Source organism: Lissotriton helveticus, chromosome 3_1 (genome assembly GCF_964261635.1).
Source record: "Lissotriton helveticus chromosome 3_1, aLisHel1.1, whole genome shotgun sequence".
Taxonomy (NCBI): Eukaryota; Metazoa; Chordata; class Amphibia; order Caudata; family Salamandridae; genus Lissotriton; species Lissotriton helveticus.
In genome coordinates, this window is record NC_136061.1 from 1,861,279,959 (window position 1) to 1,861,302,835 (window position 22,877).

The 22,877-nt window shown below is 45.9% G+C and overlaps 1 protein-coding gene across 1 annotated transcript in view; it reads left to right on the plus strand.

Moving 5' to 3' along the window:
* Positions 1–22,877, plus strand: part of LOC144824336 (uncharacterized) — an 88,479-nt gene that overhangs the window by 38,398 nt on the left and 27,204 nt on the right. The window contains exons 2-4 of the mRNA XM_078683453.1: positions 4,932–5,060; positions 9,403–9,499; positions 16,257–16,364. Of these exons, the coding sequence (XP_078539579.1) occupies positions 4,932–5,060; positions 9,403–9,499; positions 16,257–16,364 (334 nt within the window). The remainder of the gene's footprint in view (positions 1–4,931; positions 5,061–9,402; positions 9,500–16,256; positions 16,365–22,877) is intronic.

Here is a 22,877-nt window from a genome sequence, read left to right on the forward strand (position 1 = left end):
TCTTTACACTACACTCATACATAATTTCTCAGGCCAATGAAATGAACACAAAATAGAAAACAAATAAGCATAGTAAGAAGGCTACTGAGAAGGAGAGCAGTGCACCTGAAATGCATAGAAGATTTTGAAATATAATTTACCTACAATGTAATCGGCAGCATTATTGCTCTTGGTAAAAAGCAAAAATTTGCAATATAATAACACACAGAGCGGGATAAAAAAGAGTAGTGATGAAATAGATGGAAATAGCTACTACTACTCACCAAGCCCGGGGATCTCTACGCCGAGCACGTCCAGAAAGTCGCGTTCCCGGTCCATTAGATCCGTCCAGCGGTGGGTGGCCTGGTTATAGGTGCGCCGGACCCCAGAGTGTTCAAACATGGCCCGGCACACCTTCTCCCACCGCTTCCGGCGCTCCCGGATCCCGTAGCCGGTAGCGATCCTGCCGCCTCCCATGATGGTCTTGGGGAGGCGGCCCTGGATGTGAAAGACTAGTGCGGCCACCTCCTCCGCACTAAAAATCTCCTGAGCTGTAACTGTCTCCCCCCTCAAACGCCCGTACGGGAGCCGGGCACGGGGTGCGGGACCCTTCCCCTTTGCGGGCTTCTTCCCGGCTCCCTTTCCATGGTCTGGGCAGAAAGGAAGCAAAATAAGAAAGAAGAAATAGAACAGGGAAGAAGAAAAGAAAAGCGTTTAAAAAAGTAGTTTAAAATTAACAAAAAGTGGCAGAAAACACAAAAATATAGAGCTAGAAAAATAGAGGGATAGATAATAAGTAAAATAGATTAAAAAAAACTTCAAACAAGCAAAGGATGGCAGAGATTAAGAAAGGATACAGAGAGCATGCCCAGAACCATAGCAATGAATGAGAAACAAGATGGCCGCGCCCGTTCACAACCGCGTGGGTAAGTTCGCGCGAGATTTTCCTCGCGATCACATGCAAAATTGTACTAGCGAGCCGCACACTTTGCGAGATTACACATAGCGGCCGGAAACGGAATGACGTCACGCAAACAAGATGGCCGGGCCCATGTACGACCGCTAGAGTAACTTCGCAAACGTTGCGCTACAAGGGGCTTGCGAACACACAAAAAATCACGCGAACAAACACGCAGCAAAAAAAACAAATGGCGTATTCGCACGAATTCGCGGCTTCCGAAATCGATCTCGCACAGATTTGCGCCCCTCAAATCACGCGAAATTGCAGGAAAACGATTTTTGCAAAACTGAAAGCAATCACCAGGTGCAAAAGTTCAATCTTAACATTAGTAACCATTCACTCTAGTGCTTCCTGAGGGGCCCCTCCAGAGTTCAGTTGCCTATTTGCAACTATTCTATGACCCTGCTCTGACCCTCACAGCAGGCTCATAGAATAGCTACAAGTAAGCCATAAAGGTCCTGTGAAAAAAAATTGCACTGCAACAGAAAGCAAATTACAGATAAGGAAGGAAGCAGGTGCCAGCCAGACTGGAAGTTTAAAAATCAGTGACACATTAATCAACCCCAAATTAATTCATGGCAGTTGAAGCAGGGCAGGTGTGCTTGCTTTTTTTCACCACCATAATCTACTGTGATAAACCAACCAGAGGGTGGCAGTGAGAATGTACCAGAGGGTGGCATGGGTGTACCAGAGGGTGGCAGTGGTGAAACAGAGGGTGCTGTGAACCTGTGATGATGAACCAGACGTAGAAACAACATAGTCGCGGCCGTTGCGAGCCGACAAGTAAGTTCGCAATTGCGAACTGGTACACAAACCTCGCGAACTGGCAGAAACCCTTGCGAACACAAAAAAACACAAAAATCCGCAAATTCGCGAGAGTTCGCGGATTTTGCGGATTGCAAATCCGTAAATACGCAAGTTCGCGTACGCCAGATTCGCAAAATCCGCCCATGCTTACCCGTAGGCCTGTAGAAGTGGGAGCCACGGACGGTGATGTTGGTCCAGATCTGGAAGTGGAGGTGTTCCATAGTCGTCGTTGGGCCTTTAGAGTGTGAGGTCAGTCGGAGTGTGCTTTTGTAGATGATGGCAATGCCTCCTCCTGGACGGCCGTGGTGTTCCTTGTGGGTGGTTTTGTAGCCATTGGGTATGGCAATGGTGATATCCAGGCCAGAGCAGAGGTTGGTCCAGGTTTCCATGAAGAAGGCGATGTCTGAAGTGATTTGGCATCGAGGAGGTCCCAGATTTCTGTGGCGTATTTGTGGAGGGACCGCACGTTGAGGAGGATGCAATTGAGCCGGTCAGGTGCACTGTTGGTAGGCTGGGCGGCAAGAGGCGCTGGTGTGCTGATATGGCAGGAGGTGCGTTTGCAGTTTCGGCAGGAACAGGGTGCAAGGGTATTCTTCAGTGATGCTAAATGGCAGGCGGCGTGGCGTCCAGGGTTGAAGGTAGGAGGGTGCTGGCATTGTGTGGTGGAGTATCCGAGAGGCAGGGTCCCTGGTGCTGGGCGTGGTACAGGGGTAGACGGACACAGACGTGCTTGCCTTCGGCGCAATAGTGGCACGCCCGCTGCGCATGGCCGCACAGCATCCATGATTAAGTAGTGCTGCAGGGAGGCTGGACAGGTGGGAGGTGGGAAATGCGGGAATGGACACTAGAGGGAGTGGGGACATGGGGGTTCACAGCGGCAACGATGGCGAGGATAGGGAAAATAGAACTGCAAAAAAGCACTGGAAAAACAAAGGCAAACAAAGCAAAGATTAAAAAAAGACAACAGTAGAAAGCAAGGGAGAAGAGCAGAAAGATAAATGGGAACAGCAGAAAAAAAGGGACAGGGGGCAGTCAAGCTGCAGAGCAGTGACGCTCTACCACTGGACCACCAGGGATGAGGTGCAGGCAGGAGCCTGCGGGTGGTGGAGGGACTCAAACACCTGCCCTCCGGGTCAGAGGAACCAACAGCAGCAGATGGGGACAGCAGCAGCAACCATAAGGTGCAGTGCTGTGGGAAGAGGAAGTCCACTAAGGTTTAGTCCCCCGTACATCCAAAACTAGACTAATAGGGGTTAAGGAAAGGCAGCACCACCCGGTTGCCTCTTCCGATCTAAAAGTGTTGACCATATTCTTGTGCGATGCTCTCAGTTATGAAGGTCAGCAGCAGTGCAGGGATTGCTCAGGGCACGGTGTGTATTACCCACAGGTGGTAGGCCTGATCCCAACTCGCCCCGGGCCTCCTCTGCTATGCGTCCCACCTTCTCCTCACCTGGACATTTACACTGGGGCTCAATACGCTGCACTCTCTCCAAATCTGTGACCTAGCCAGCAGGAGTCTCTAAAAAGTGGGATTTCACAAGCCTGGGTAAAGCAGTTGCCACTAAGTCCATAGGGGAACCTCCTGACGCAGGTGATGCGACAGGACAACCTTAGGCATGAAGTTGTAGCGCTCCCACCACACAAGTTTGGACAGCTCAGGGGCCTCACCCTACACAGCGTCCGGCCAGCTCAACATCCTATGGCCTGTGATTCAGAGAGGCGTGGCTCACCATTGGTAACCCCCTCCTTGCACCCCGGAGTAGTGGTAGCACCTGGTTTGCAATGCAGACCTCCCTATGTTGCTGCACTGGAGTGCCTCTACCGTTCACAGCTCAAAGGTGCGCCAGGCGGTCTTCTCACACAGGTCAGCAACGTGTCTCCATGCGACCTGCCAGACTTCACCACCAGGTAAGGGCGATTGCCGATGCCTCAATGTCTAACGCCATGGCCCAGCAACTCCACAGCACCTCTGCTTCCCACTCTGGGTCACAGAGGCAGGCCCAGCGAGGCGTCCGGGCCCGGGGACTGACCCCACTTTCAAGGTTTGGCTACCATGGTGTTGCAAGGAGGGCGCTATAAAAAGTAATGCATCACTGGTTTTTCCCAGCAAAGCACCTTGTTTCATGACTGTAGCCCTGAATCTGCATGTCCTCTTCCCCTGGGACTTTAGTTGGTCACCCTGGCTGTGGGTGACTTGGGGGGGGTGGGGTGGTTGTTGATCTGTGATGCACTTGGCCCTGGCTGCTCCATCCTGCATTCCATTGGTTTTATTTCCTATTTTTCATAGGAGGTGAACATATAGGCTATTTTTGCCTCTAGAGGCAAAAAAAGTCACGTTGGGCTGACTAACATGAGTTTTTGTCCCGCTAATGGGCCTTTTGCAACTATTCACTCGCTAACGTCAACATTTTTAGCACCTTCACGCTAGTTTTAGCGGCAGTTTTCACCAAGGCTAGCTGTTACTATCGCCATGTATCGATGTATTATAAATACATCGCTAACAGGGCAATAGTTTTTGGTGATAGGCCCCATTAAGAAAACTGCCACTAACTAATGCTAACGCTAGTTAGCGGCAGTTCTTGTACATTTACCCCTATATTTGCCCTTTGTTTCTCTTTTTGGTTGGGATTCAGCTCCACAGCTAAGGAACACATTTAAAGACATTTCTCCAAAAGGATCTTACTCCAAAAGCCCGAATCATGCTGCCGTGACGTGTGAAGAAAAACAAAGACACCTTTGCAGGGAATTCTACTCAGGGTACACACTGCAGCCACAAGCTCTTTAGAGGAACAAGCAGGCTTTGCAGGAAATGACGCAAAGGATCATTTCTTCCTAACTCACTGACGACAGAACCGCAAGATTGTAGAGAGTCTGCCAACTAATATTGTAGTGTGCTTATCAAATAAAATCAACATGCAAGGATCCGCTCAAACACCACGAGGAGATTACGCTGAGCGTCTACGGCCAATTAATCAGCACCTGCTAAAGTCATGCAGGAAGGGTGGAGGTTGCTCTGTGGAAGTGGTTTGTTAACAGTACAAACAGAAATCGGAACGTATTGGCTGGAAAGGCCCATAAATCCATCTACAACAGTCCTGCATATTACCAATGAAAACTAATCCTCAGAATCTATAATAATAATTTGCTCATAATAAATGTGTATTCTGTCCCCACGTATCTCTAGTAATTGTTCAACTAATGACTTCCGATGTTGGTGGAGAGGCCTTTAAAAGAGTTGGGATGCTCACACTGGTCCCTGTGCCTTCCTGGATGCTTGAGGGACATCTTTGTGACTGCACGTCTCAGTGTTACCGTAAGTATCTCACTTGCCTGTGTGGGTATGTGTTCATTTCAGGTCTCAGTGAGTCTGGGGGGCATTAGCTGGCTTGAGTGTCGCCCTTGGCATCTGAAGATTGAGCCACCGCTTTTCAGTTACGGTATTAGTCACTTTCAGTCTCACCCTAAGTATCTCACTTGCCTGTGTGGGTATGTGTACATTTCAGGTCTCAGTGAGTCTGGGGGGGCATTAGCTGGCTTGAGTGCCGCCCTTGGCATCTGAAGATTGAGCCACCGCTTTTAAATGACGGTATTAGTCACTTTCAGTGTCACCCTAAGTATCTGACTTGCCTGTGCAGGTGTCAATATCTCCGTAAGCACCTACAGATTGAGGGTGGTTTGTCTATGGGGGTGGATGTCAGTTTCAGTGACTCAATGAGAGCCTATGCCGGGGCATTAGTCGGGTTCACTATCACTGTAAGGACCTAAAGAATGAAACGGACTTATCTGTGCGGTTGTTGTCATTTTCGGTGTCCCTGTAAGTCTCAGGGGGCCTTTTTTGGTTTGAGTCTCACCCTTAGACCCTAAAGATTGTGCCTAACTTGTCTGTGGGGGTATTAGTCAATTCAGTGTGGCAGTGATTCTAATCGGGCATTAGTTGGTTTCAGTGTTGCCCTAAGGATCTAAACATTGAACCTTACTTGTCTGTGGGAGTATTGGTCGGTTTGGGTTTTTCAGTGACCTACGTAGCTATTAGTCGGTTTCAGTGTGTCACTATCAGTGTCACAGAGAGATACTCGAGTCTGCCTCATACGAAGAAGGGCTCCTTCTTAAGGTGGATATGGAACAGGTGTACGGAGAAGTGGGATTCCCTGGCTGGAATTTTTGGAGATATTTCCCCTCCTTGTGCCCAATATTCCGCTTGCAAGAATCCCCTCAGCCTGATGGGTCATCTACCTGCAGGGTGACCCTCCATCATACACAGCACAGCACCCGCTGCCTGAGATTGATCCTCATTTGTAGTTTGCATTAAATGTCTCTCAGTGTGATGTGCGGATGCATGCATCTGACATTGTATTTGGTGGTTCTAATATTGTTGTGAGTGTCCCACAGTGGCCCTGACATTGCTAAAGGAAGAGATGAGCAGGGATGCTTCTAGAGAGGACATATAGGGCAAGCCATCCTTGAAGGGAGAAGCAGACTTCGGAAAGGAGGGGCTTTGGCTGTGTTGGATCCCGATGAACTATACGTAAAAGTGCATTAAATCACTCATGGACAGCCATAAAGGACCACTCACTCCCCATCAATCCCAGTGATAAGGGTCATAAACAAGTAACACCTCTTCTGCTAGTCTACAATTTCTAGTTGGACAGTGATTGACCGGCTTGATCTGCTCTGTGTTTGGGAGAGGCGGGACGCAAACATTTGTGAAAAAGGCAAGGCACTGCATTTTGGTGGGAGCTTTGTTTTAGGGTCAGCAAAAGTCAGCTGGCATGCTGCCAGTGTGCCTAATGCTGTCATTCATCTAGATACCTGCTGTGCAGCCTGAAGCTTGTTGGCATTTCCTTAACTATGCTCAAGTTGTTCCTGAAGTTTACAATAGACTCTAAGGGTTGCAAGGCAGGAAAGTGAAGTGAATAGCCTTAGTGCCTGCAATCCTAGAATAATAGAACACATTTCGTCTAATATGTGTCTTGAGAAATATGTTTTCTAAAATGGCGCCTAGGTTCTTGACTTGTGCTGTGGTACTGGTTGGCTGTTCAATCAATTAATTACAGGCACCAACCTTAAGTGACATATGGAGGTTACTATAGGGGCTTGCTACAGATATTAAACATGCATCTATAAAACAAATTAGGCATTGTTAGAGCTGGACCCCAGGGGCAAATATGATATACAAAACTGAAATATTACTGAAGGAGGAAAACCCAGAGACTTCATTCCGCCAATGGATCGCCCTCTGACAGATAACAGGCAGTGGTCCATCATGATGAGTGTTGGAGAAGGTCCAGGAGGGCTAAGCAAGTCATATGGCCCATGTCTGCTGCCTCCATCTCTGCCTCAGCCGTGCCTAGTAATGCAGTCTGTGCCCCATGGCTTGGCCAGATCTAGTTTTCATAGGTTCAGTGAACCATGCTTATACACTTTATTTTGAAGTTACTTAATCACTGAGGTGTTCTTAGGTGGACTTTACTTAGAATCTGGCCAATACCTACTATGGTGAGGCTGAGCAAGGCCAAATTTCTTTCATAAGATGGGATGATCTCTTTCTTTTATGAATGTGTCCAGCCCCTTGGCGAGCTATGCTCGGACAATGGTGTGGATGGATGCAGCAAAGGGCTCAGGACATTGTCATACATGCCAACATTTCAGGAGAGCAAAGTAAAAAAATCGGGAGAATGGGGCTTTGAATCGGGTTACTGGCATGCATGGGCTTTGGAAGTGTGCTGCTGTAGGATCGGACATCTGAAACTCAAATGCACGTTCAGAAGCATGGAGCATACAAATGTTGGGCACTGGCCTGGCAGGTTGTTGGCAGTGCATGCACCCCCCACCCCCCTGTGGCAGCCCGGGCTGAAACAGCTCCCCCCCCCCCCCCAGTACTTCGCAGGTCTTTAAAAGACGATTCCCTTGTTAATGACGCTTTGTTGGTTTGTCACTCCTTCGAGAGCCGCTGCATCGCCACTCTTTGCTGGAAGAATTAGTACTTTACACAATACCAACAAGCCCTGTCAGCTGAAACCACCGAGGAATCGGGTTTTTGCTTGTAGGAATCGGGAGCCGGGAGACTAGCCTTCAAATCGGTAGTCTCACGCCTGAATCGGGAGGGTTGGCATGTCTGCATTGTGCAAGTACTGAGCCCGGATTTGGTTATCCGGTCAGTCTCCTGGCTTTGCAAAGACTTTTCATTAGGCAAGTCTCTCAACTGTAACTGCTAAATAAGTAAGAGGTGCACCTATGGTTAAATAGGAGCTAAGCTGGAATGCTGAGCAATGAATACAACACATGTGAGGGAGCATTCAGTCTACTAGTAATGGGGATGTCCTCCTTATAGTTTTTAAGCATCTCAAAATGGGCAGAGTACATTCTGTCCTGATACAAATCACAGACCAAAAAAGTGTCGGGCTGGTCATTAATTGGTCAGTGTCTAAAGGTTTGCAGGCCCTGGAGCTTTTGCTAGGGCTTAGTTGATCCTCTGAATTTTAGGATTATATAAATTCACAATTAAAATCGGTTCTAACGATGACGGCTACTCGTAGTAATCAATTCAGCAGTGTGAGTGCGGACAGTAGATGATGTGGGCCTCCATGCTGCTGTGTCACCGCAGGTCTCTTCAAAGTGACTTCACATTTCATCATGAGGTTTGTTCTAGGAGGGCTCCTGGGAGAGGCCATACTGCAAACCATAGCACAGTGCTCAAAGAGCTAAAGCATAACGATGAACTTGAGGTAAAGCCAATGTTCAATGTGTTGTTCATGTTCAGAAATCCTTAGAATGTCCCCATGTGAAATGTTTCACTCTCACTACCCCTAAGAAGTGAACATTAGTTATAACAGAGGCGCAACTTAGAGCGACATTTCGGGGGGCTAAGAAAAAATTTCGGGTGGGGGGGGCTGAAATTTTGAGCAATAGGCAGAGTGGCGCTGCAGGGGCTCTTGGAAGGGGTGAAACAACATCAAAGCATCATTAACATGCCCATGGCCTTTTAAAGACCCGTGAAGTGCTCGGGTGCGGCTGTGTGCGTGCCCGGGAGCTGTCTGAGCCCTGGCTGCCACTCACGACGGGGGGAAGGGGGTAGGGTGTGGGGGGGGGATGGGGTGTTGAAGTCCTTTGATTCCAATGGGTGTTGCACGCCTGAGTTATACAGTTATTTATACAAGGCTTACGTCATTAACAACGACATACCGTCTGAAGCACCCAAAGGACGCTAATGTAGAGCCTTCCAACTTGTCATCCTCTTCACACTGATTTCTATACTTCCTTACTCTGGTCCGAGTTTCCCTCTCTCTAATCCTTCCCTGCTATCTAGCCTGTGTTTGTGGTACTGCTCGGTAACACCAGAAAGACCTCTGGGTGAAAGGTCAAATAAATATGTCCTCGGGTCAATAGGACATCCTGTTAAACAATTAGGCCCAGATTATAAGCCATAATGCCATGAAATAGGTCGTCTGGAAAAAACAGGTCCTCATAGTTATTCTCAACCCAAGGAAATTAGTCATATTAGGTGGATTTAGGTGCATAAATACCAGCTGTGAAAACAAGCTCCTCTTTTGGCTCTGTGCATCATTTTATATTTGGAATGCTGTCACATGAAAGGGGGAGCTGATTATATCATTCCCAAGCTACCTGTCTCCTAACAGTGTGTCTCTTCTTCTCAGGTGACACAATGGCCCTTCTGCAGATCCGACCTTGGCTGGTCTTCACTACGCTCATGATTCTTTTCCAGCTTGCAACATCAGTGCCTGCTCTGGACAGGTAAGATACCCACCGCACACCTCCACGTCGGAGCCGACTCACTCTTACTGATCTACTCTCACAAGATGATGTAAGTGGGCTTAGCCAGAATTACAACCAACTCACTTACCCAAGAAACTGGAGACTCAGATATAGTCGAGATGTAGTTTAAATTTCATTTATTGATTAAATGCCAATATTAAAGAATCTCAAATCAGATCAATACATAAATTCTGAAGGATCCTCGTATTACCTATAAACATGCACCGAGAATTTGAAGGGCAGAGAAATGTGTCAGGTCATTGCTTTTTTGGCTAAAATAACAAAAACGATTCACTATTCTAAATACTTGCAGGAAGGGTGGAGGTTGCTCTATGGAAGTTTGTTTTCTAGCAATAAGTAGTTAATGTGCAAACTGACACAGCTTTAGAAGAACTAGTACATGTGCCACCCCTCCGAAAGGTGAGATAGGTTGACTGACTTGTGCTTGAAAGATAAGCCACCATTTACAAATTCTGTCAGCACATGTAACCCAGGCCCCAGGCTCTTTGTTAGAGTTTTGTGTAAATCCAGGTGCAATATTTCAATACGGTGTTAATGTTATTGTCCTTAGGAATTTACTGTGGATTTAGGGCTGATGAGCTATCAACAAGGAACCACTTGCAGTAATTACGTTATCTTGGCACTAAAACATCTAAAATGGGAATACAATTGGACTATTCCTATACAATTAGTACAAATAGAAACGTTTCTGCCCTGTTTGTACTTTTAGTATTAGGGAGTTTAACATTATGCGGTGTAAGGAGTTTTTCAAGAAGAGTACATCTGTAGTACTGCTTCATGTGCTTTTAAGGTCTTTTGTCAATCGCCCAAACAGTGTGATTTTAGACAGAAGCATACAACACTCTTCCTTCTTAAAGCTCTCATTTACTTTTAATCTTAAGGTAATGTGGGGCATATTTACAAGCCCCTATTGCCACAGGAACATCACTTTTAAAGACGTTCCTGTGGCAATACAGGTTTTGTCTTATTTACAAGGCAGCGTTAAGCCACGTGTACTTAGCTTGAAAGTGGAGGGCAATGGGTGTTGCGGTGGGCGTTCCCCCGCTACACCCATTAATTTTGACGCTGCCCCCTATTTACAGAGGTGGCGTAAATATGGAGCAGCGCCAAATTTAAGAACAAAAAAAACCTGGTCTTAACATGGCGCAACAAGGAGAATAATAATAATAATATGAAACTTATAATGCACTCAGCTTACCCTGGGGCATCCCGGCGCAGAAATGCTTTATTTCTCCTCGTTTTTGCTGTTTCTATGTGTGCGGCATTGTGCAGCACACAAAAACAGCCAAACACCAAGCATGATTGTTTATGTGCAGGAAGGTATCCCTGCCTGCACATAAACAATCATTTTAAAAATGACGAGTTGCAACTTCTATGTGTGCTGCACATAAGCAGCACACAAAGAAGTTACAAATCGCCATTTAAGATTGTTTATGTACAGGAAAGGACACCTTTCTGCACATAAACAATAATTCCCAAAACTTAGGCACCCTTGCACTATGGTGCAAGGGTGCCTGCTTTGGCTCTAGGCAGCTGTAATTGGTACCAGCACAGGGAGAAATGCAGGGCTGCACTGTGTTGTTGTAAATACGGTGCTGTCCTGCGTTTCCAAAGTGGCGGAGTGTGACGTTAGATCAAGATGGCTAACGCCGCACTCTGCCACTTCCCTTGTAAATATACTCCTGTGTCCTGGACCACACAGAAAATAAAATATCAAAGTGACTGCAAAAATAATTATTTCAGCTCTTAAAGGGGAACTTGGGAAAGTGTTGTTATCCTTGTACTTCATGTCTGATGTTAGGAACAAAGAGTTTTTTCCTGAGTCCAAAAAAGTGTGGCAAACCTGCACTCTCACCTTGGGAATGGGCAAGAGTTATATCGGTCTAAACAATATGTCCATGCCTACAATAGAGACGTTTTGAGCTTTTGATGTATTTTATTTTATTCCATTTTTTTCATGTGGCATAAGATAAGCAGTGGTGCTATGTTTTATTTACCATTAGTAAACTGTGGCATGATAAACACAGTTGGAAACACTGTTAGAGACTCTCACCCTGTCAAGGGCTCTACTAGTGCACATGACTCATTCAGAAATGCCTTTCTTTATGACAATCATGGAATACCTCTTCGTCAATAACTATGTGGGATGAAACAGCTATGAAAAGGGAAATTACAATTATACAGAAAAGTGCTAAACCATATTCCCCCCTCTCTCATCTGATCCAGCATTCCTTTTCTTCTGATCACCACCTTGCTTGCCCACTCCTAACTGCATCAATTTTCAGATGCCCTACACCGGCGGGATGTGTTTTTTACCAATAACAGCACAGGAAGACACACACACTAACAGCTGCAATCATAATAATATATTTAAAATATCAAGGCTGGTGTAGCCCAATTACTGTATCCTGTGTATTCATAACACATGAGTGTTTTCATTTTGAAGAACTAAAGGCCAGGTGTACAAAGCAATTTTACAGCTGCACACTACAACTTACACAATCACAGGGTTTGCGACTGAAAAAGGTGTGTGTACAATCAGCTAGGACGCTAGGACGCCGCCTTGCGGGAAGGAACGCTGGAGAATCGTATTGACAGGGTCGTCGGACTGGCCATAGGGTCCTCAGGCGTTTCTACAGTAGAGTGCCCACTGCCGACTCAGGGGTCGTTGTCAGAGCAGGGTGTGATCCATGAGCCATTCTTTCTTTTTTTTAAAGTTTTATTTAGCACGATTTCGACCCGTAGGTATTGGAGCGCTTTACAAGAGCACCAGTTACATTTCACAAGGACACATTCATTTATGGTAGGCGCGGAGTCATTAGAATCACAGAATGTTAAGCCCACGATGAGACTCGAACCTGGTTCCCTGGCTCTAATGTCGACAGCTCTGCTGTCTGGGGCTCGTATAAACATTCTTTCCTTGAAAGTATATCTCTCAGAAAAAGTAATTGAACATCTTCTGTGTAGGCGAGTCTGGTGAACAGGCAAAATCCATGCATTTAAAGCACACTGTCCCTCAGGAGGTGAGCGGCATCAGGGGACCAGCAGGAGTGCAGGGTGCCTGTAACTAGGTTTTAGAATTCACAAATACAACTCTGAAATTAAAAAGTGCAGGTATTTAAAAGGAAGCTTTATGCATTTATGGCTTGAAAATGCACCATTTGCCCACTCTTTTTTCAAAATTTTCCTGGGTGAGGACCCCTCCAAACCCCTCTTATGATGGTTGAGCTCACCCCCTACCCTTGCTTGCAAGAGGGGACTCATCGAGAACATTTACGGCTCACCACTTTCACAGATCACCAGCCGCCACTGATAAATAATAAAAGAATAAAAGTAAAACGTACCTTCCCGCTTAGTTCCGAGACTCCAGACTTCCGCAGTCCTGCTTTTCATTTCCTGCACCACTGTGCACGTCATCAGGAAGGCGGCAGGCGGCCTCCCTCCCCTCCACCGCCGCGTCGTTGATTGGTGCGGCTGCTGCCCCACCCGCGTCATTTTCTCTCTGTATGCTGCAGCAAACAGAGAGAACAGGGAGAGTGGGCGGTGTTACTCAAGGCAGGGGGGAGTGGCTGGCCCACTGTTGTTAATACTGTCTGTTTGGGCGGCCTCAGGCTGCCCAAACAGACAGCATTAACAACAGTAGGCAAGCCACTCCCCCCTGCCATCGAGTAACACTGCCCACTCGCAACCAGGAACTTCTGTTTTCTCGCCGTGCGAGAAGGCAGAAACAAATGGTAGTTATAACGGTAATAACTACCATTTGTTTCTGCCTTCTCACACAGCGAGAAAGCAGGGGGGCGGTGCCCAAACGCCCCATAGAGGAGCCGCCGCTGATGTGCACTTTGTCTGCTGCCTTGCGCACCACAACTCCTCCTGTGGCCCTGAAAGATGAAGTGCTTACAAGCACAGAGTGAAGAGGATAGGAAGACTCATCTGCCCACCGGTAGTAAGTGTCCAGGATCAGGGTTTCCTACCTGATATGCCTCTTCCTCTGATACTATTTAGGACCCCATAGAATTGAACTTTAGAAATGATCTGTATCCTAAAGAAGTGACCAGATTGACAAGCATTAAATATTGTGATTCAATACAAATTGGCCGGGGTAAGGAGGGCCTGCTGTATGACATGTCACTTCTAAGAATTATTGCAACCATAAATCATAATATTCACTCATTAACAAGTGGGAGGGAAAGAGTTGCATCAAATAGTATTTCATCTCTGCCTAGACTACCTCTACACACCACAATAGCATAGACCTTAAATAACAAATTGTCTCACCCTAAAGAGAAGGTTTGGCAGAAACCTTTAACATGCTCTAATCATTTTTAGGTTTGATGGGCGTGGTGCTTGAACCATTCAGGGCAAACATATTGTATTAAATACTTGCTTTACCATCAGCCAGTGACTTCTTTTGTTTGTCTTCAAACCTTTAGCTGGTGGTGTGAAATATTATCAACCAGATCTTGAATCAGTCCACAGAATGTTGGAATCAGCATTTTGCTGTTGAGGTGTGCCATCCGCCTCCACTGAAATGCATGTGGGAGAGATTTACAGTCTGTGATTGGCCCGGTAGCACTGGGGAGCAGAACCGTCAGGTGAAAAATGGATAATACAGAAAAAAGAGTTTCTTTAGTTTCTGTATCATACATTGTCATATGCTTTAGTTAGCATTTGCCCCCATGTGCAGCCATGCTTCTCACCGACGAATTATAAATGTGGCAGCCATTTTGGAACAGTATATCTTATCAGGCCAAGAGGACTGCCTTCTTTTTAATCAGTCAATGAGTGGTGTACTGGCGTAGCACTGGAGAGTGAGATTTGAAAAGCATATGCATAAAGTGGATGTATGACGTTACAACGCATACTTTTACATCGCATGCCTTTACAACGCGGTATTTACAACGAATACCTTTACAACGCATAATGCTTTTGGGCGCTGGATAGTGAATAGTTTAATTTACTATTCCAACTCCAGTCCCCGTGGATAGTAGGGAAGGTGTTGGATAGTACATTAAACCTATTCCCTATTCTAGAGCGCCCCCCAGCGCAATGCGTTGTAATGGTTTGCGTTGTAAAAGTTACATCGTAAAGGCACTGCGTGGTAAAAGTTGCGTTGTAAAGGTTGTTCACCGCATAAAGTTAATGATGCAGAGAAGAAAGCAAAACTATTTTTCTGCAGCCTCCATTTTCAGATGCTTTTTTGTCTGTGCTTGCTCCCAGTAGACAAATAAGTATTTGCAAACTGCACAAAGGAAGAGCTTTTGGTTTTACCAGTGTTTGTTTAACTTTGTAGTTTCAAACAGATTAGTTGCACAAACTTGTTGTCAAGAATGTGATGCCATTTGGGGTAAAACGGTGCATGATGCGACCTCTGCTACCCAAGATAATTTGGAGAATCAATGTCTAAGAAATTTACAGAGGTTCAAAAGTAGTGCTATTCTCCAGAGTACAGGAAACACTGTGGCTAAATTAGTTAAAACAATTTGTTTCGGTTTTTTTGTGGAAAGGGGAATGGTTTGCACAATGCAGTTTGCTTCTAGATATGTGCCACATGTCTCTGTTTTCTAAACATTGGTCTATTTGTGCCAAAACCACAAACTCATATTTGACATTAAAGAATGGACTCTTGATTAAAGGCACAACATACCTTTTAGTAAGTGTTTTGGATGAGGCAAAGGACCCTAATTACATCTATATTTATGGCTGAAACAACCTCAATTTACACCTGCCAGGAATTCACAAAATATTACTCGCAGGCATCAACAGACTTACTTATTTTACCATTGAGTATTTCTCCGCTACAAGGGTGGGGAAGTTGGTAGTAGTTGATTTCACTCCAGAGGTGTTAAGTATTTATTAAAAAAAGTGGCTTGCTCTGGATGTTTGTAAACTCCCAAAATATGTACGTTTGTTGGAATTTGCAAACTGAAATTCAACCGTGGACATGATCGGAAAGTTACCTCAGCCAAAGAGGCTATTTGGCGCAGTACTTAATTTGTGCCAGTGCACACCACCCCGGTACAGTACACTGGCAAATGTGTATGTCAGTAAGTGGAACCACCACATGGTGGTGCTGTGTATGTATTTTTAAGCAACGTCAATTAGTAAAGCATTACATCTATTTAATATATGCTACAAAATGATACAACTTGAACTTAAAGCTGCAGTTTAAAGTGACATGGGACATGGGTTATGCCAGATGCTGTGGACCCTGGCACTTGGTCCCTGACACTTCATTTTTCCCAAGCCGGGAGGGAAGGGGAACAGATCACCACAATATTTGCTGGGGATGTGGATGAAAAGCTATATCCAAGGTGAAAACGTTTAAACTGTAGGGGAAAAATGTACAAATCCTAATAAGGGGAATATACGGCCTTAAAAAAATCACATGACCAGTGTAGCAGTGTGGCTGAAAACCTGTGCCTTTTCAGGTGTCCTATTACACCTACCTACTGAAGGGCATGAAAGTTGAACAGTCCGTTCATGGAAAGTCATTGAAATCGGCCAGTGATTTTATACTTTTTTTGGGGTGAATATGTCCCAGTGAGTCTTAAACCAGAAAACAGTGTGGGACTATAACGATTTCACAAGTTACTTTGTTTTTTCCTCTGGGATTGTTCAGTATGGAAATGAGTATGATATTGTTTAATTAAATGAACCCTCTGCGGCATGAGCATGGGAATGTATGCAGTAACTACTTCATTTCTTATTCCAGGTCTCTGAGGCATAGCGAAGGAATATTTACCAATGACTTTAGCAAAATCAGGAGTGAAATTGCAATGAAAAAAATAATCAACGACTTACTGGGGACCCAGAAGCGCAGGTAACAAATATAGAAGATTAAAAAGGAGACGTGCTTTATTTATTCACTGCAGGTTGACACTGACAGCAAGACATTGAAAGTAGCGCCTTTGACAGTATGGAAGAAGGGAGATGGCCCTCTTTGGTTCCACTGGGAGGATGGACAATATATGATATGGTATATGTTATTTACATTGTGCTTAATCCTTCCTGTGCCTCACTCTGCTCTCCTGAATACTGATCTCTTTGTCCTGGGGTAGTCAGGTGGAGTTCATCCGGTCGGTCTTGTCATTAATCACTGGTGCCCCGGCCATATGGGCAACATCAAACTTCAATTGGAATGCCAGCTTACTTCATTTGTGAACCAGATGGGCCCACAAAGGTAGTGAGCAGGTAAACCTTACTCTAGAATGTTGCGAAGAGCACAAAGCACTGCTCCTTTGTGGCACAAGTAATTACATACAGTAAATCCAAGGTCAAATCACAACCTCACCTTTTTTTTTAAATAAATCTTTTTTATTGGGTTTACGCAAATAAAATAAAATCTACTAAAACAGTATGTCACCAATCATAAGTACAATGACTTGTCTGGGAATATAGGGCCAGGCAGGTCCCAGTTATCCCTTTGCCGTTCAGAATCCTCTATAGGTTCACTAGGCGGACCAAATTTTGGCCCATTTCTTAAGGTATACCACCCTCTCCGTCAACATACATCAGCCCATGTCAAACTCCCATTCCGTCATTTATGCTGATGCTGTCACAATGTCGGGTTGTGTTCTATTTCCCAACTATGAGTGCAATCCATAAATTAGGATGTTTTGGTACTGTTTTGTCCCCCCATATATTTTAAACAAACCATTTTGCCGTCTTGACTACAGGAAGACCAGTCACCTCTGTCATGCAGTTTACCAATCCCTCCCCAAAACTCAGCAGTTTGTGGCATTCCCACATTATATAGAAAAAGATGCCCACGTATCCCCACTCCCTGACACATGTTTGTGAGACGCCTCTTCCCATATTGTGCACAGTTGCTTGGGAATAGTAGACTCTGTGTAGTAACCTCACCCTTATGGCGATCGCTACAGGACCACGGAGAGCTTCCTCCTACTCTTTCTCCTATAAGTCCTAAAGATTCTTTTCTCAGTAAATGTTCAGTTTGTGTTGGACGTCTAGGGAATTGTTAAATATTTTTTCGTCTATTAAGGAGCGTGTACCCGTGGCCAGGAAGCCGGCTAGTAGCCTGTCCTCAAGGGGGGCTGCTTGGGTGAGAATATGGCCCTCGAAGTGTGCCTTACTTGGATGTAGCGAAATGCTTCCGGACTTGCCATCTAATAAAACTCCTTCGAGGTGTCAGAGTGGATAATGTCACCCTCTGCCATAGGTCACCCAGTTGTTAAATCCCTGTCGTGTTGCAAGCAGTGAACCCTTCCAAGTGCCCCACCGCCTTGAGTATGTAGGCTGTCCCATAGCATGGTCAGTCCATGGGGGACAAATGCTGTTGCTTTTCCTCAGACCACCCTTGTCGTCTCAGTGTGTGGTGGTAAGCTTTGCTTCATGACGCTTCTTTATAACAATGCGAGATATCCCCTTGGTCCGATCACGCGCATTGTTATCCATTCGGACTGCTGGCGACGCAAACACCCAGTCCCTTATAATTCCTACTTAAGGCCCCCAATAGTATTTTTTTATGTCAGGTTGGGCTATGCTCCCTTCGTATACCCCCCAGGTCAATTTCGACAGGGTGAACCATGGGGGACGGCATCCTAAGACTGAAGCCACACTTCATCCTCCACCGTAAATACATCCACGGAGACAGGGATGGGGTGTAGACTACACTCAGAGGGGCATATTATCAAGAACGGTGTTAAAATTATCGCTGCTTTAGCGGCAGGAAACTGCCACTAAAGGGGCAATAATGGGCTTGATAATTTGCCCTTGTGAATTCCCATAGGAGCCCAGGTTCACACCAGAACCTGGGATCTAAGGGAATTCACAAGGGCATTTTATCAAGCCCCTCATCGCCGCTTTAGCAGCAGTTTCCTGCCGCTAAAGCGGCGATAATGTTATTGCCATTCCTTGATAATATGGCCCAGAGTGTAAGAAAGGTCTACTTAGGGAACCTAAAAAACGTGAGTCATTCACGAGTTAGTTAACCCTCCGCATGGTCTCGGCATTCTGAGGGGTCAGCAGAATTATCCATTTTGTGGTAGACGCCGTGCTGCTAACTCATATCCTGGCCCCCTCGGACTGCCGAATCCATGCTGTCAAGCCCCTTGTATTACAACCAGATGGACGGCTGCCTGTGGACAGGTAACTAACACGTGAAGCACATTTTTTAGGTCACCTATGTATACATTTCTTACACCCTGAGTCCCCTGAGAAGTAGCGGTACATCTTTCTGCCAACTGTGCCCTCCCTGCACTCAACCTCGGTGCTATATCGTGCTTAGGACCGTGAATCCTCGTCACGCAAAAAACAGTGGGGCATATTATCAAGGAACGGCGTTAAAATTATCGCCGCTTTAGCGTCAGGAAACTGCCGCTAAAGCGGTGATAATGGACTTGATAATATACCCATGAGAATTCCAATAGATGCCCATGTTCTGGTGTTAACATGGGCTTCTATTGGAATTCTCTACGGCATATTATCAAGCCCATTATCGCCGCTTTAGCGGCAGTTTTCTGCCGCTAAAGCGGCGATGATTTTAACGAGGTCCTTGCAAATATGCCCCAGTATTCATCCGAGTTTGTAGGAAGGCCACATTTTGCATCCCTTGGAATCTGCCGAGCACTTTCTACATTTTTCCACCTGCCCTGAAATAAATAGCAGGTTCCTCCGGCTCTCCAGTATTCTTGCAGGTACTTTTGATTGGTATTAGCATATGGGTTTCCTGAAAAAGGCGCTATGCTGAAACCCGCGAAGAGATACAATTGAAATAAGCCACAAGGAGATTCGTTACAACAAGATTTATGTTCAAATAGAACAAAACATTGATTGTATTATTCATCTACTAAGTATTATTTTATGTTTAAGATTTTACTGTTATACTCATCTAACCTGTACCCTTCCTCCTGATGTGTGTGCGTTTAGAATGAATGTTGACGCGAAAGTTCTATGTATGAACCATTTTTGAGATAATAATTACTTTACAACGTCTTTATATTATATTTTGTCACATTAATTATTAATAGAATATCTGTTGTCTTATAAGTTATGTATATATATATATATATTTGTTTTCCCTTTTGTATATTTTTATGACTAACAATTTGTAAATGTTGCTGTGGCTGACTAAGGTCTCGCACACTGAAGTTTCAGAGTTAAAGTACTGAGTATTTTCCAACATATTTTGCAAAAATAAAACGACTGAAGAAAGTAGATTAAGCATTCTCCTGAAAGGGGAGCGGGGTGGTGTGGCCAGGCAAGCCGAACAGACATGTGGTGGATTGGCTTCCATGAGCCTGACTTCACCCTGTTGTATCCAGCTGTGATCGGAGTCCTTCAATACTAAGAAAGGCGGAAGGACATAATGTAATGGGAGCATGAATATTATTGTGGCAAGACGTCAACCCAAGTCACAGAAGATGGGAGCCGGGTACGGCCTGTAGTAAGCTCTGCGAAAAGTACCGATGGTGGATGGAATGCTGAATTAATCACACATTCACCCCAGTCACAAATCTTGGTTAAATCCATCGTTTTTTTGCACGCCACACCATTCCAGTTTAGACCCAGCCATATGCAAATTAGTCTTGACACGCTCCCTTATGGGAACAGTGGAGCCTGAACTTCCAGGACACGTCTTCCCTGGACCAGAAACAAGCATCCTGGGACGGGTTTTGGGGCAACACCCCTCATCAGCCAGGCTATCTTGAATCTGGTAGCGTAGCGAGCATGGGACCCACGTCTGGGCATACCCTTCCCACTTAGGGCCATAAATGCAAAAAGAACAGTGAGTAGAGAAGTCACGGCTGAATGAATGGCTCAGGACATGTCATAGGCAGAGTAGGTGTGTGGAAGTAGACGACCAGAAAAGAGAATAGAAAACTCACCCTGGCTGGCAGTTGTCCAGGACGGGAAAATTCAGACATGCCCAGATACACTGAGGGAGATCTACTTTGAGGCAAGGTTTGGGACTTGAGATAGGCTGAAGGAGGTGACGCAGCAGTGCAGATAAGTGAAAGAAAGCAGCACAGTCAGACCATCCCAGACTCTCTGGCATTCCGAGACATGTCAGTCGTTTGTAGAAAGGCCCCAAAGGAACACCAGGGCACACATGCATTCCAAGGAACAGGTCTTAAGAGGTCAGGCAGAGATCACTACCCAGGATCCTGGGAACCATTATCAGAAAGGTTATTAGCAGTATCAAAAGGCCACAGTATGCCAAAGGTTCAAGATCCCAAATTTACTCGTAAAGTACCATGACCACACCTTGCATAATTCATTAAATGAAAGACTAAACTGGGACAGGATTAGAAATAGAGGACAAGCATTCAATTATTAATCGCAGACCGGACGCTAAATACAAAAATATACACTGCAGGGTGTTTAAAGGAAGGTCAAACTGGCACATAAATCTATTTGCTGTGGCCATAAAAGTAAAGGCAAAATGGTTCCACTTAAAGCTCCACAGCAGACAACTGACCAAAAACACAAATTTGGGAGCATGGAGCATGGGTAGACAAAACAAAACAACGCTGAACTGGAACAGACAAACTGGACGCGTTAGCAGAAACAAGGGAGACTTTGGAGCATAAAATTGATACTTGCACTTGATATAGGCCTATTGAGAGCAGATAAGACCAGGTTCCACTAAAGAGTCAAAGAAACTGAATGAATATTCACCACGAAGGAGTGTATCTGATTCTTGGAATTTAGGGTGGAATATTCTGAAGGGAGAGCTTTGAAGAATAATATATTAATTAACCCCCGCACTGTGCCCCAACTCCAGAGTATGTGCACATATGCATGGGACCTATGCTGGTCCTCTGAATGAACAAGCCAACACCCGTTTGGTTCTTAGTGGTCAGTGTTGGCCGCAGGTTTTATTCCAATACTAGCATATACTGTCTGTCATATGTCATATGCGATTTGCCATACAATACTATTTGTAAATTGTCATGCATGGTCATAAATCATCAGTCATGTGTTTGCTGATCACATCCGTTGTCCATTCCCTTTGGACTGGCAGTTCATTCGTTAGTTCTTTTGGGTTGTCTCAGCGCTTACTTTGCGCGGGGGTAGCTTCCTTCCCGGAGTTAGGACCATACTCGCCACCTTGTTGATCTCTGTTGTGCCCTGCCAACCGGCGGGGGCTGGGCAGCGAGTGCCGTCTCTGTTTTCTACCCCCTTCTCATTGTTTGGCCCCTCACCCTGCCGTCCGGCATCCCAGTGTGAGGGTGCCCATTCTTCCACACCGCCCATCGGTGTGTCTCCGTAGCAACCATTGTTTCCTTATTTTCCGCCCCTTCCCTGCCCATGTTCCAGCACTGCGACATTGCCGCTCCTTTAGTGTGGGTGGGTGGGACAAGATTCCGTCACCGTGCTGCCGCTGCCCCTTGTCCAAGATGCCAACTTGACCCGGGCGTGGCGCTTTTATGCCCCCTTCCTTTGAATCTATAGAGATTATTACAATTTACTGTAATTGGTGAGGAAAAACAGTCCTTACAATGTGGAAAATAGCTGCTCTTTCCCGATCATACTTCTGTGGTCCAGCAAGAAAGGAACGAGATCTTAGATGTTAAACGAATCCTAGTAGAGTCTGGTGAGAAATGCCTGTCGCTTGTCCCAGCAAAACTGAGAATTGTTGGTGGAACTAGCTTACATTTCTTTGAAGACCGAGCAGTCAAGAGAGAATAGGCAAAGGACTCGTCAGCTGCCACAAAAAAAGGTGCATTACCAACCCTATGGGCAAGACAATGCCATAGAAAGGAGCTCAGAAATAAGCATGTCCCATTGAGGGCACAATGCCATTAAGAACAAGTAGAGGTGGGGGGTATCATAGAGGCGTGCATCAAGATGGCCTCTCGTTAACGCAGCTCTGCCAGATGAGATGATAATCCTCTATAATCCTCCCTTCAAAGGGCTCACAGCCCTCAAATACTTAGCACAGCGCTTGTGGAGGGCGCCCATGGGCAACTGAAATGAGGCTGGGCATCTTGGGCCCTCATCTGAGGCTGATGTATGGAGGGTTTGGCCCCTGGGGTGGCGTGGCCTTCCCGGACTGAAGGGGCCTTTGTGAGGGCCAGCTGCTGTTCCCTGAACCCACCTGCTTGCTGTATGGGATGATAAACCAGTTGCAGTTGGGCTGCGCTCCGTGGGCACCTCCCCTGGGGTGTGTGTCAGCCAACGTGCCGACCTTGCGGGGCAGGGGATGCTGGCAGCTTGGCTTTCCGTGCATGGCCCATTGGAGCAGTCGGCCTGCTATTGCCCGCCACTGCCTGGGCCATGCTGAGGACTGTACCACAGAGATGTGGGGCTGTCTTTTTTGGGTGTAGGTTGGGTGCCCCACACACCAAATACAGTTTGAGTGGTGGGT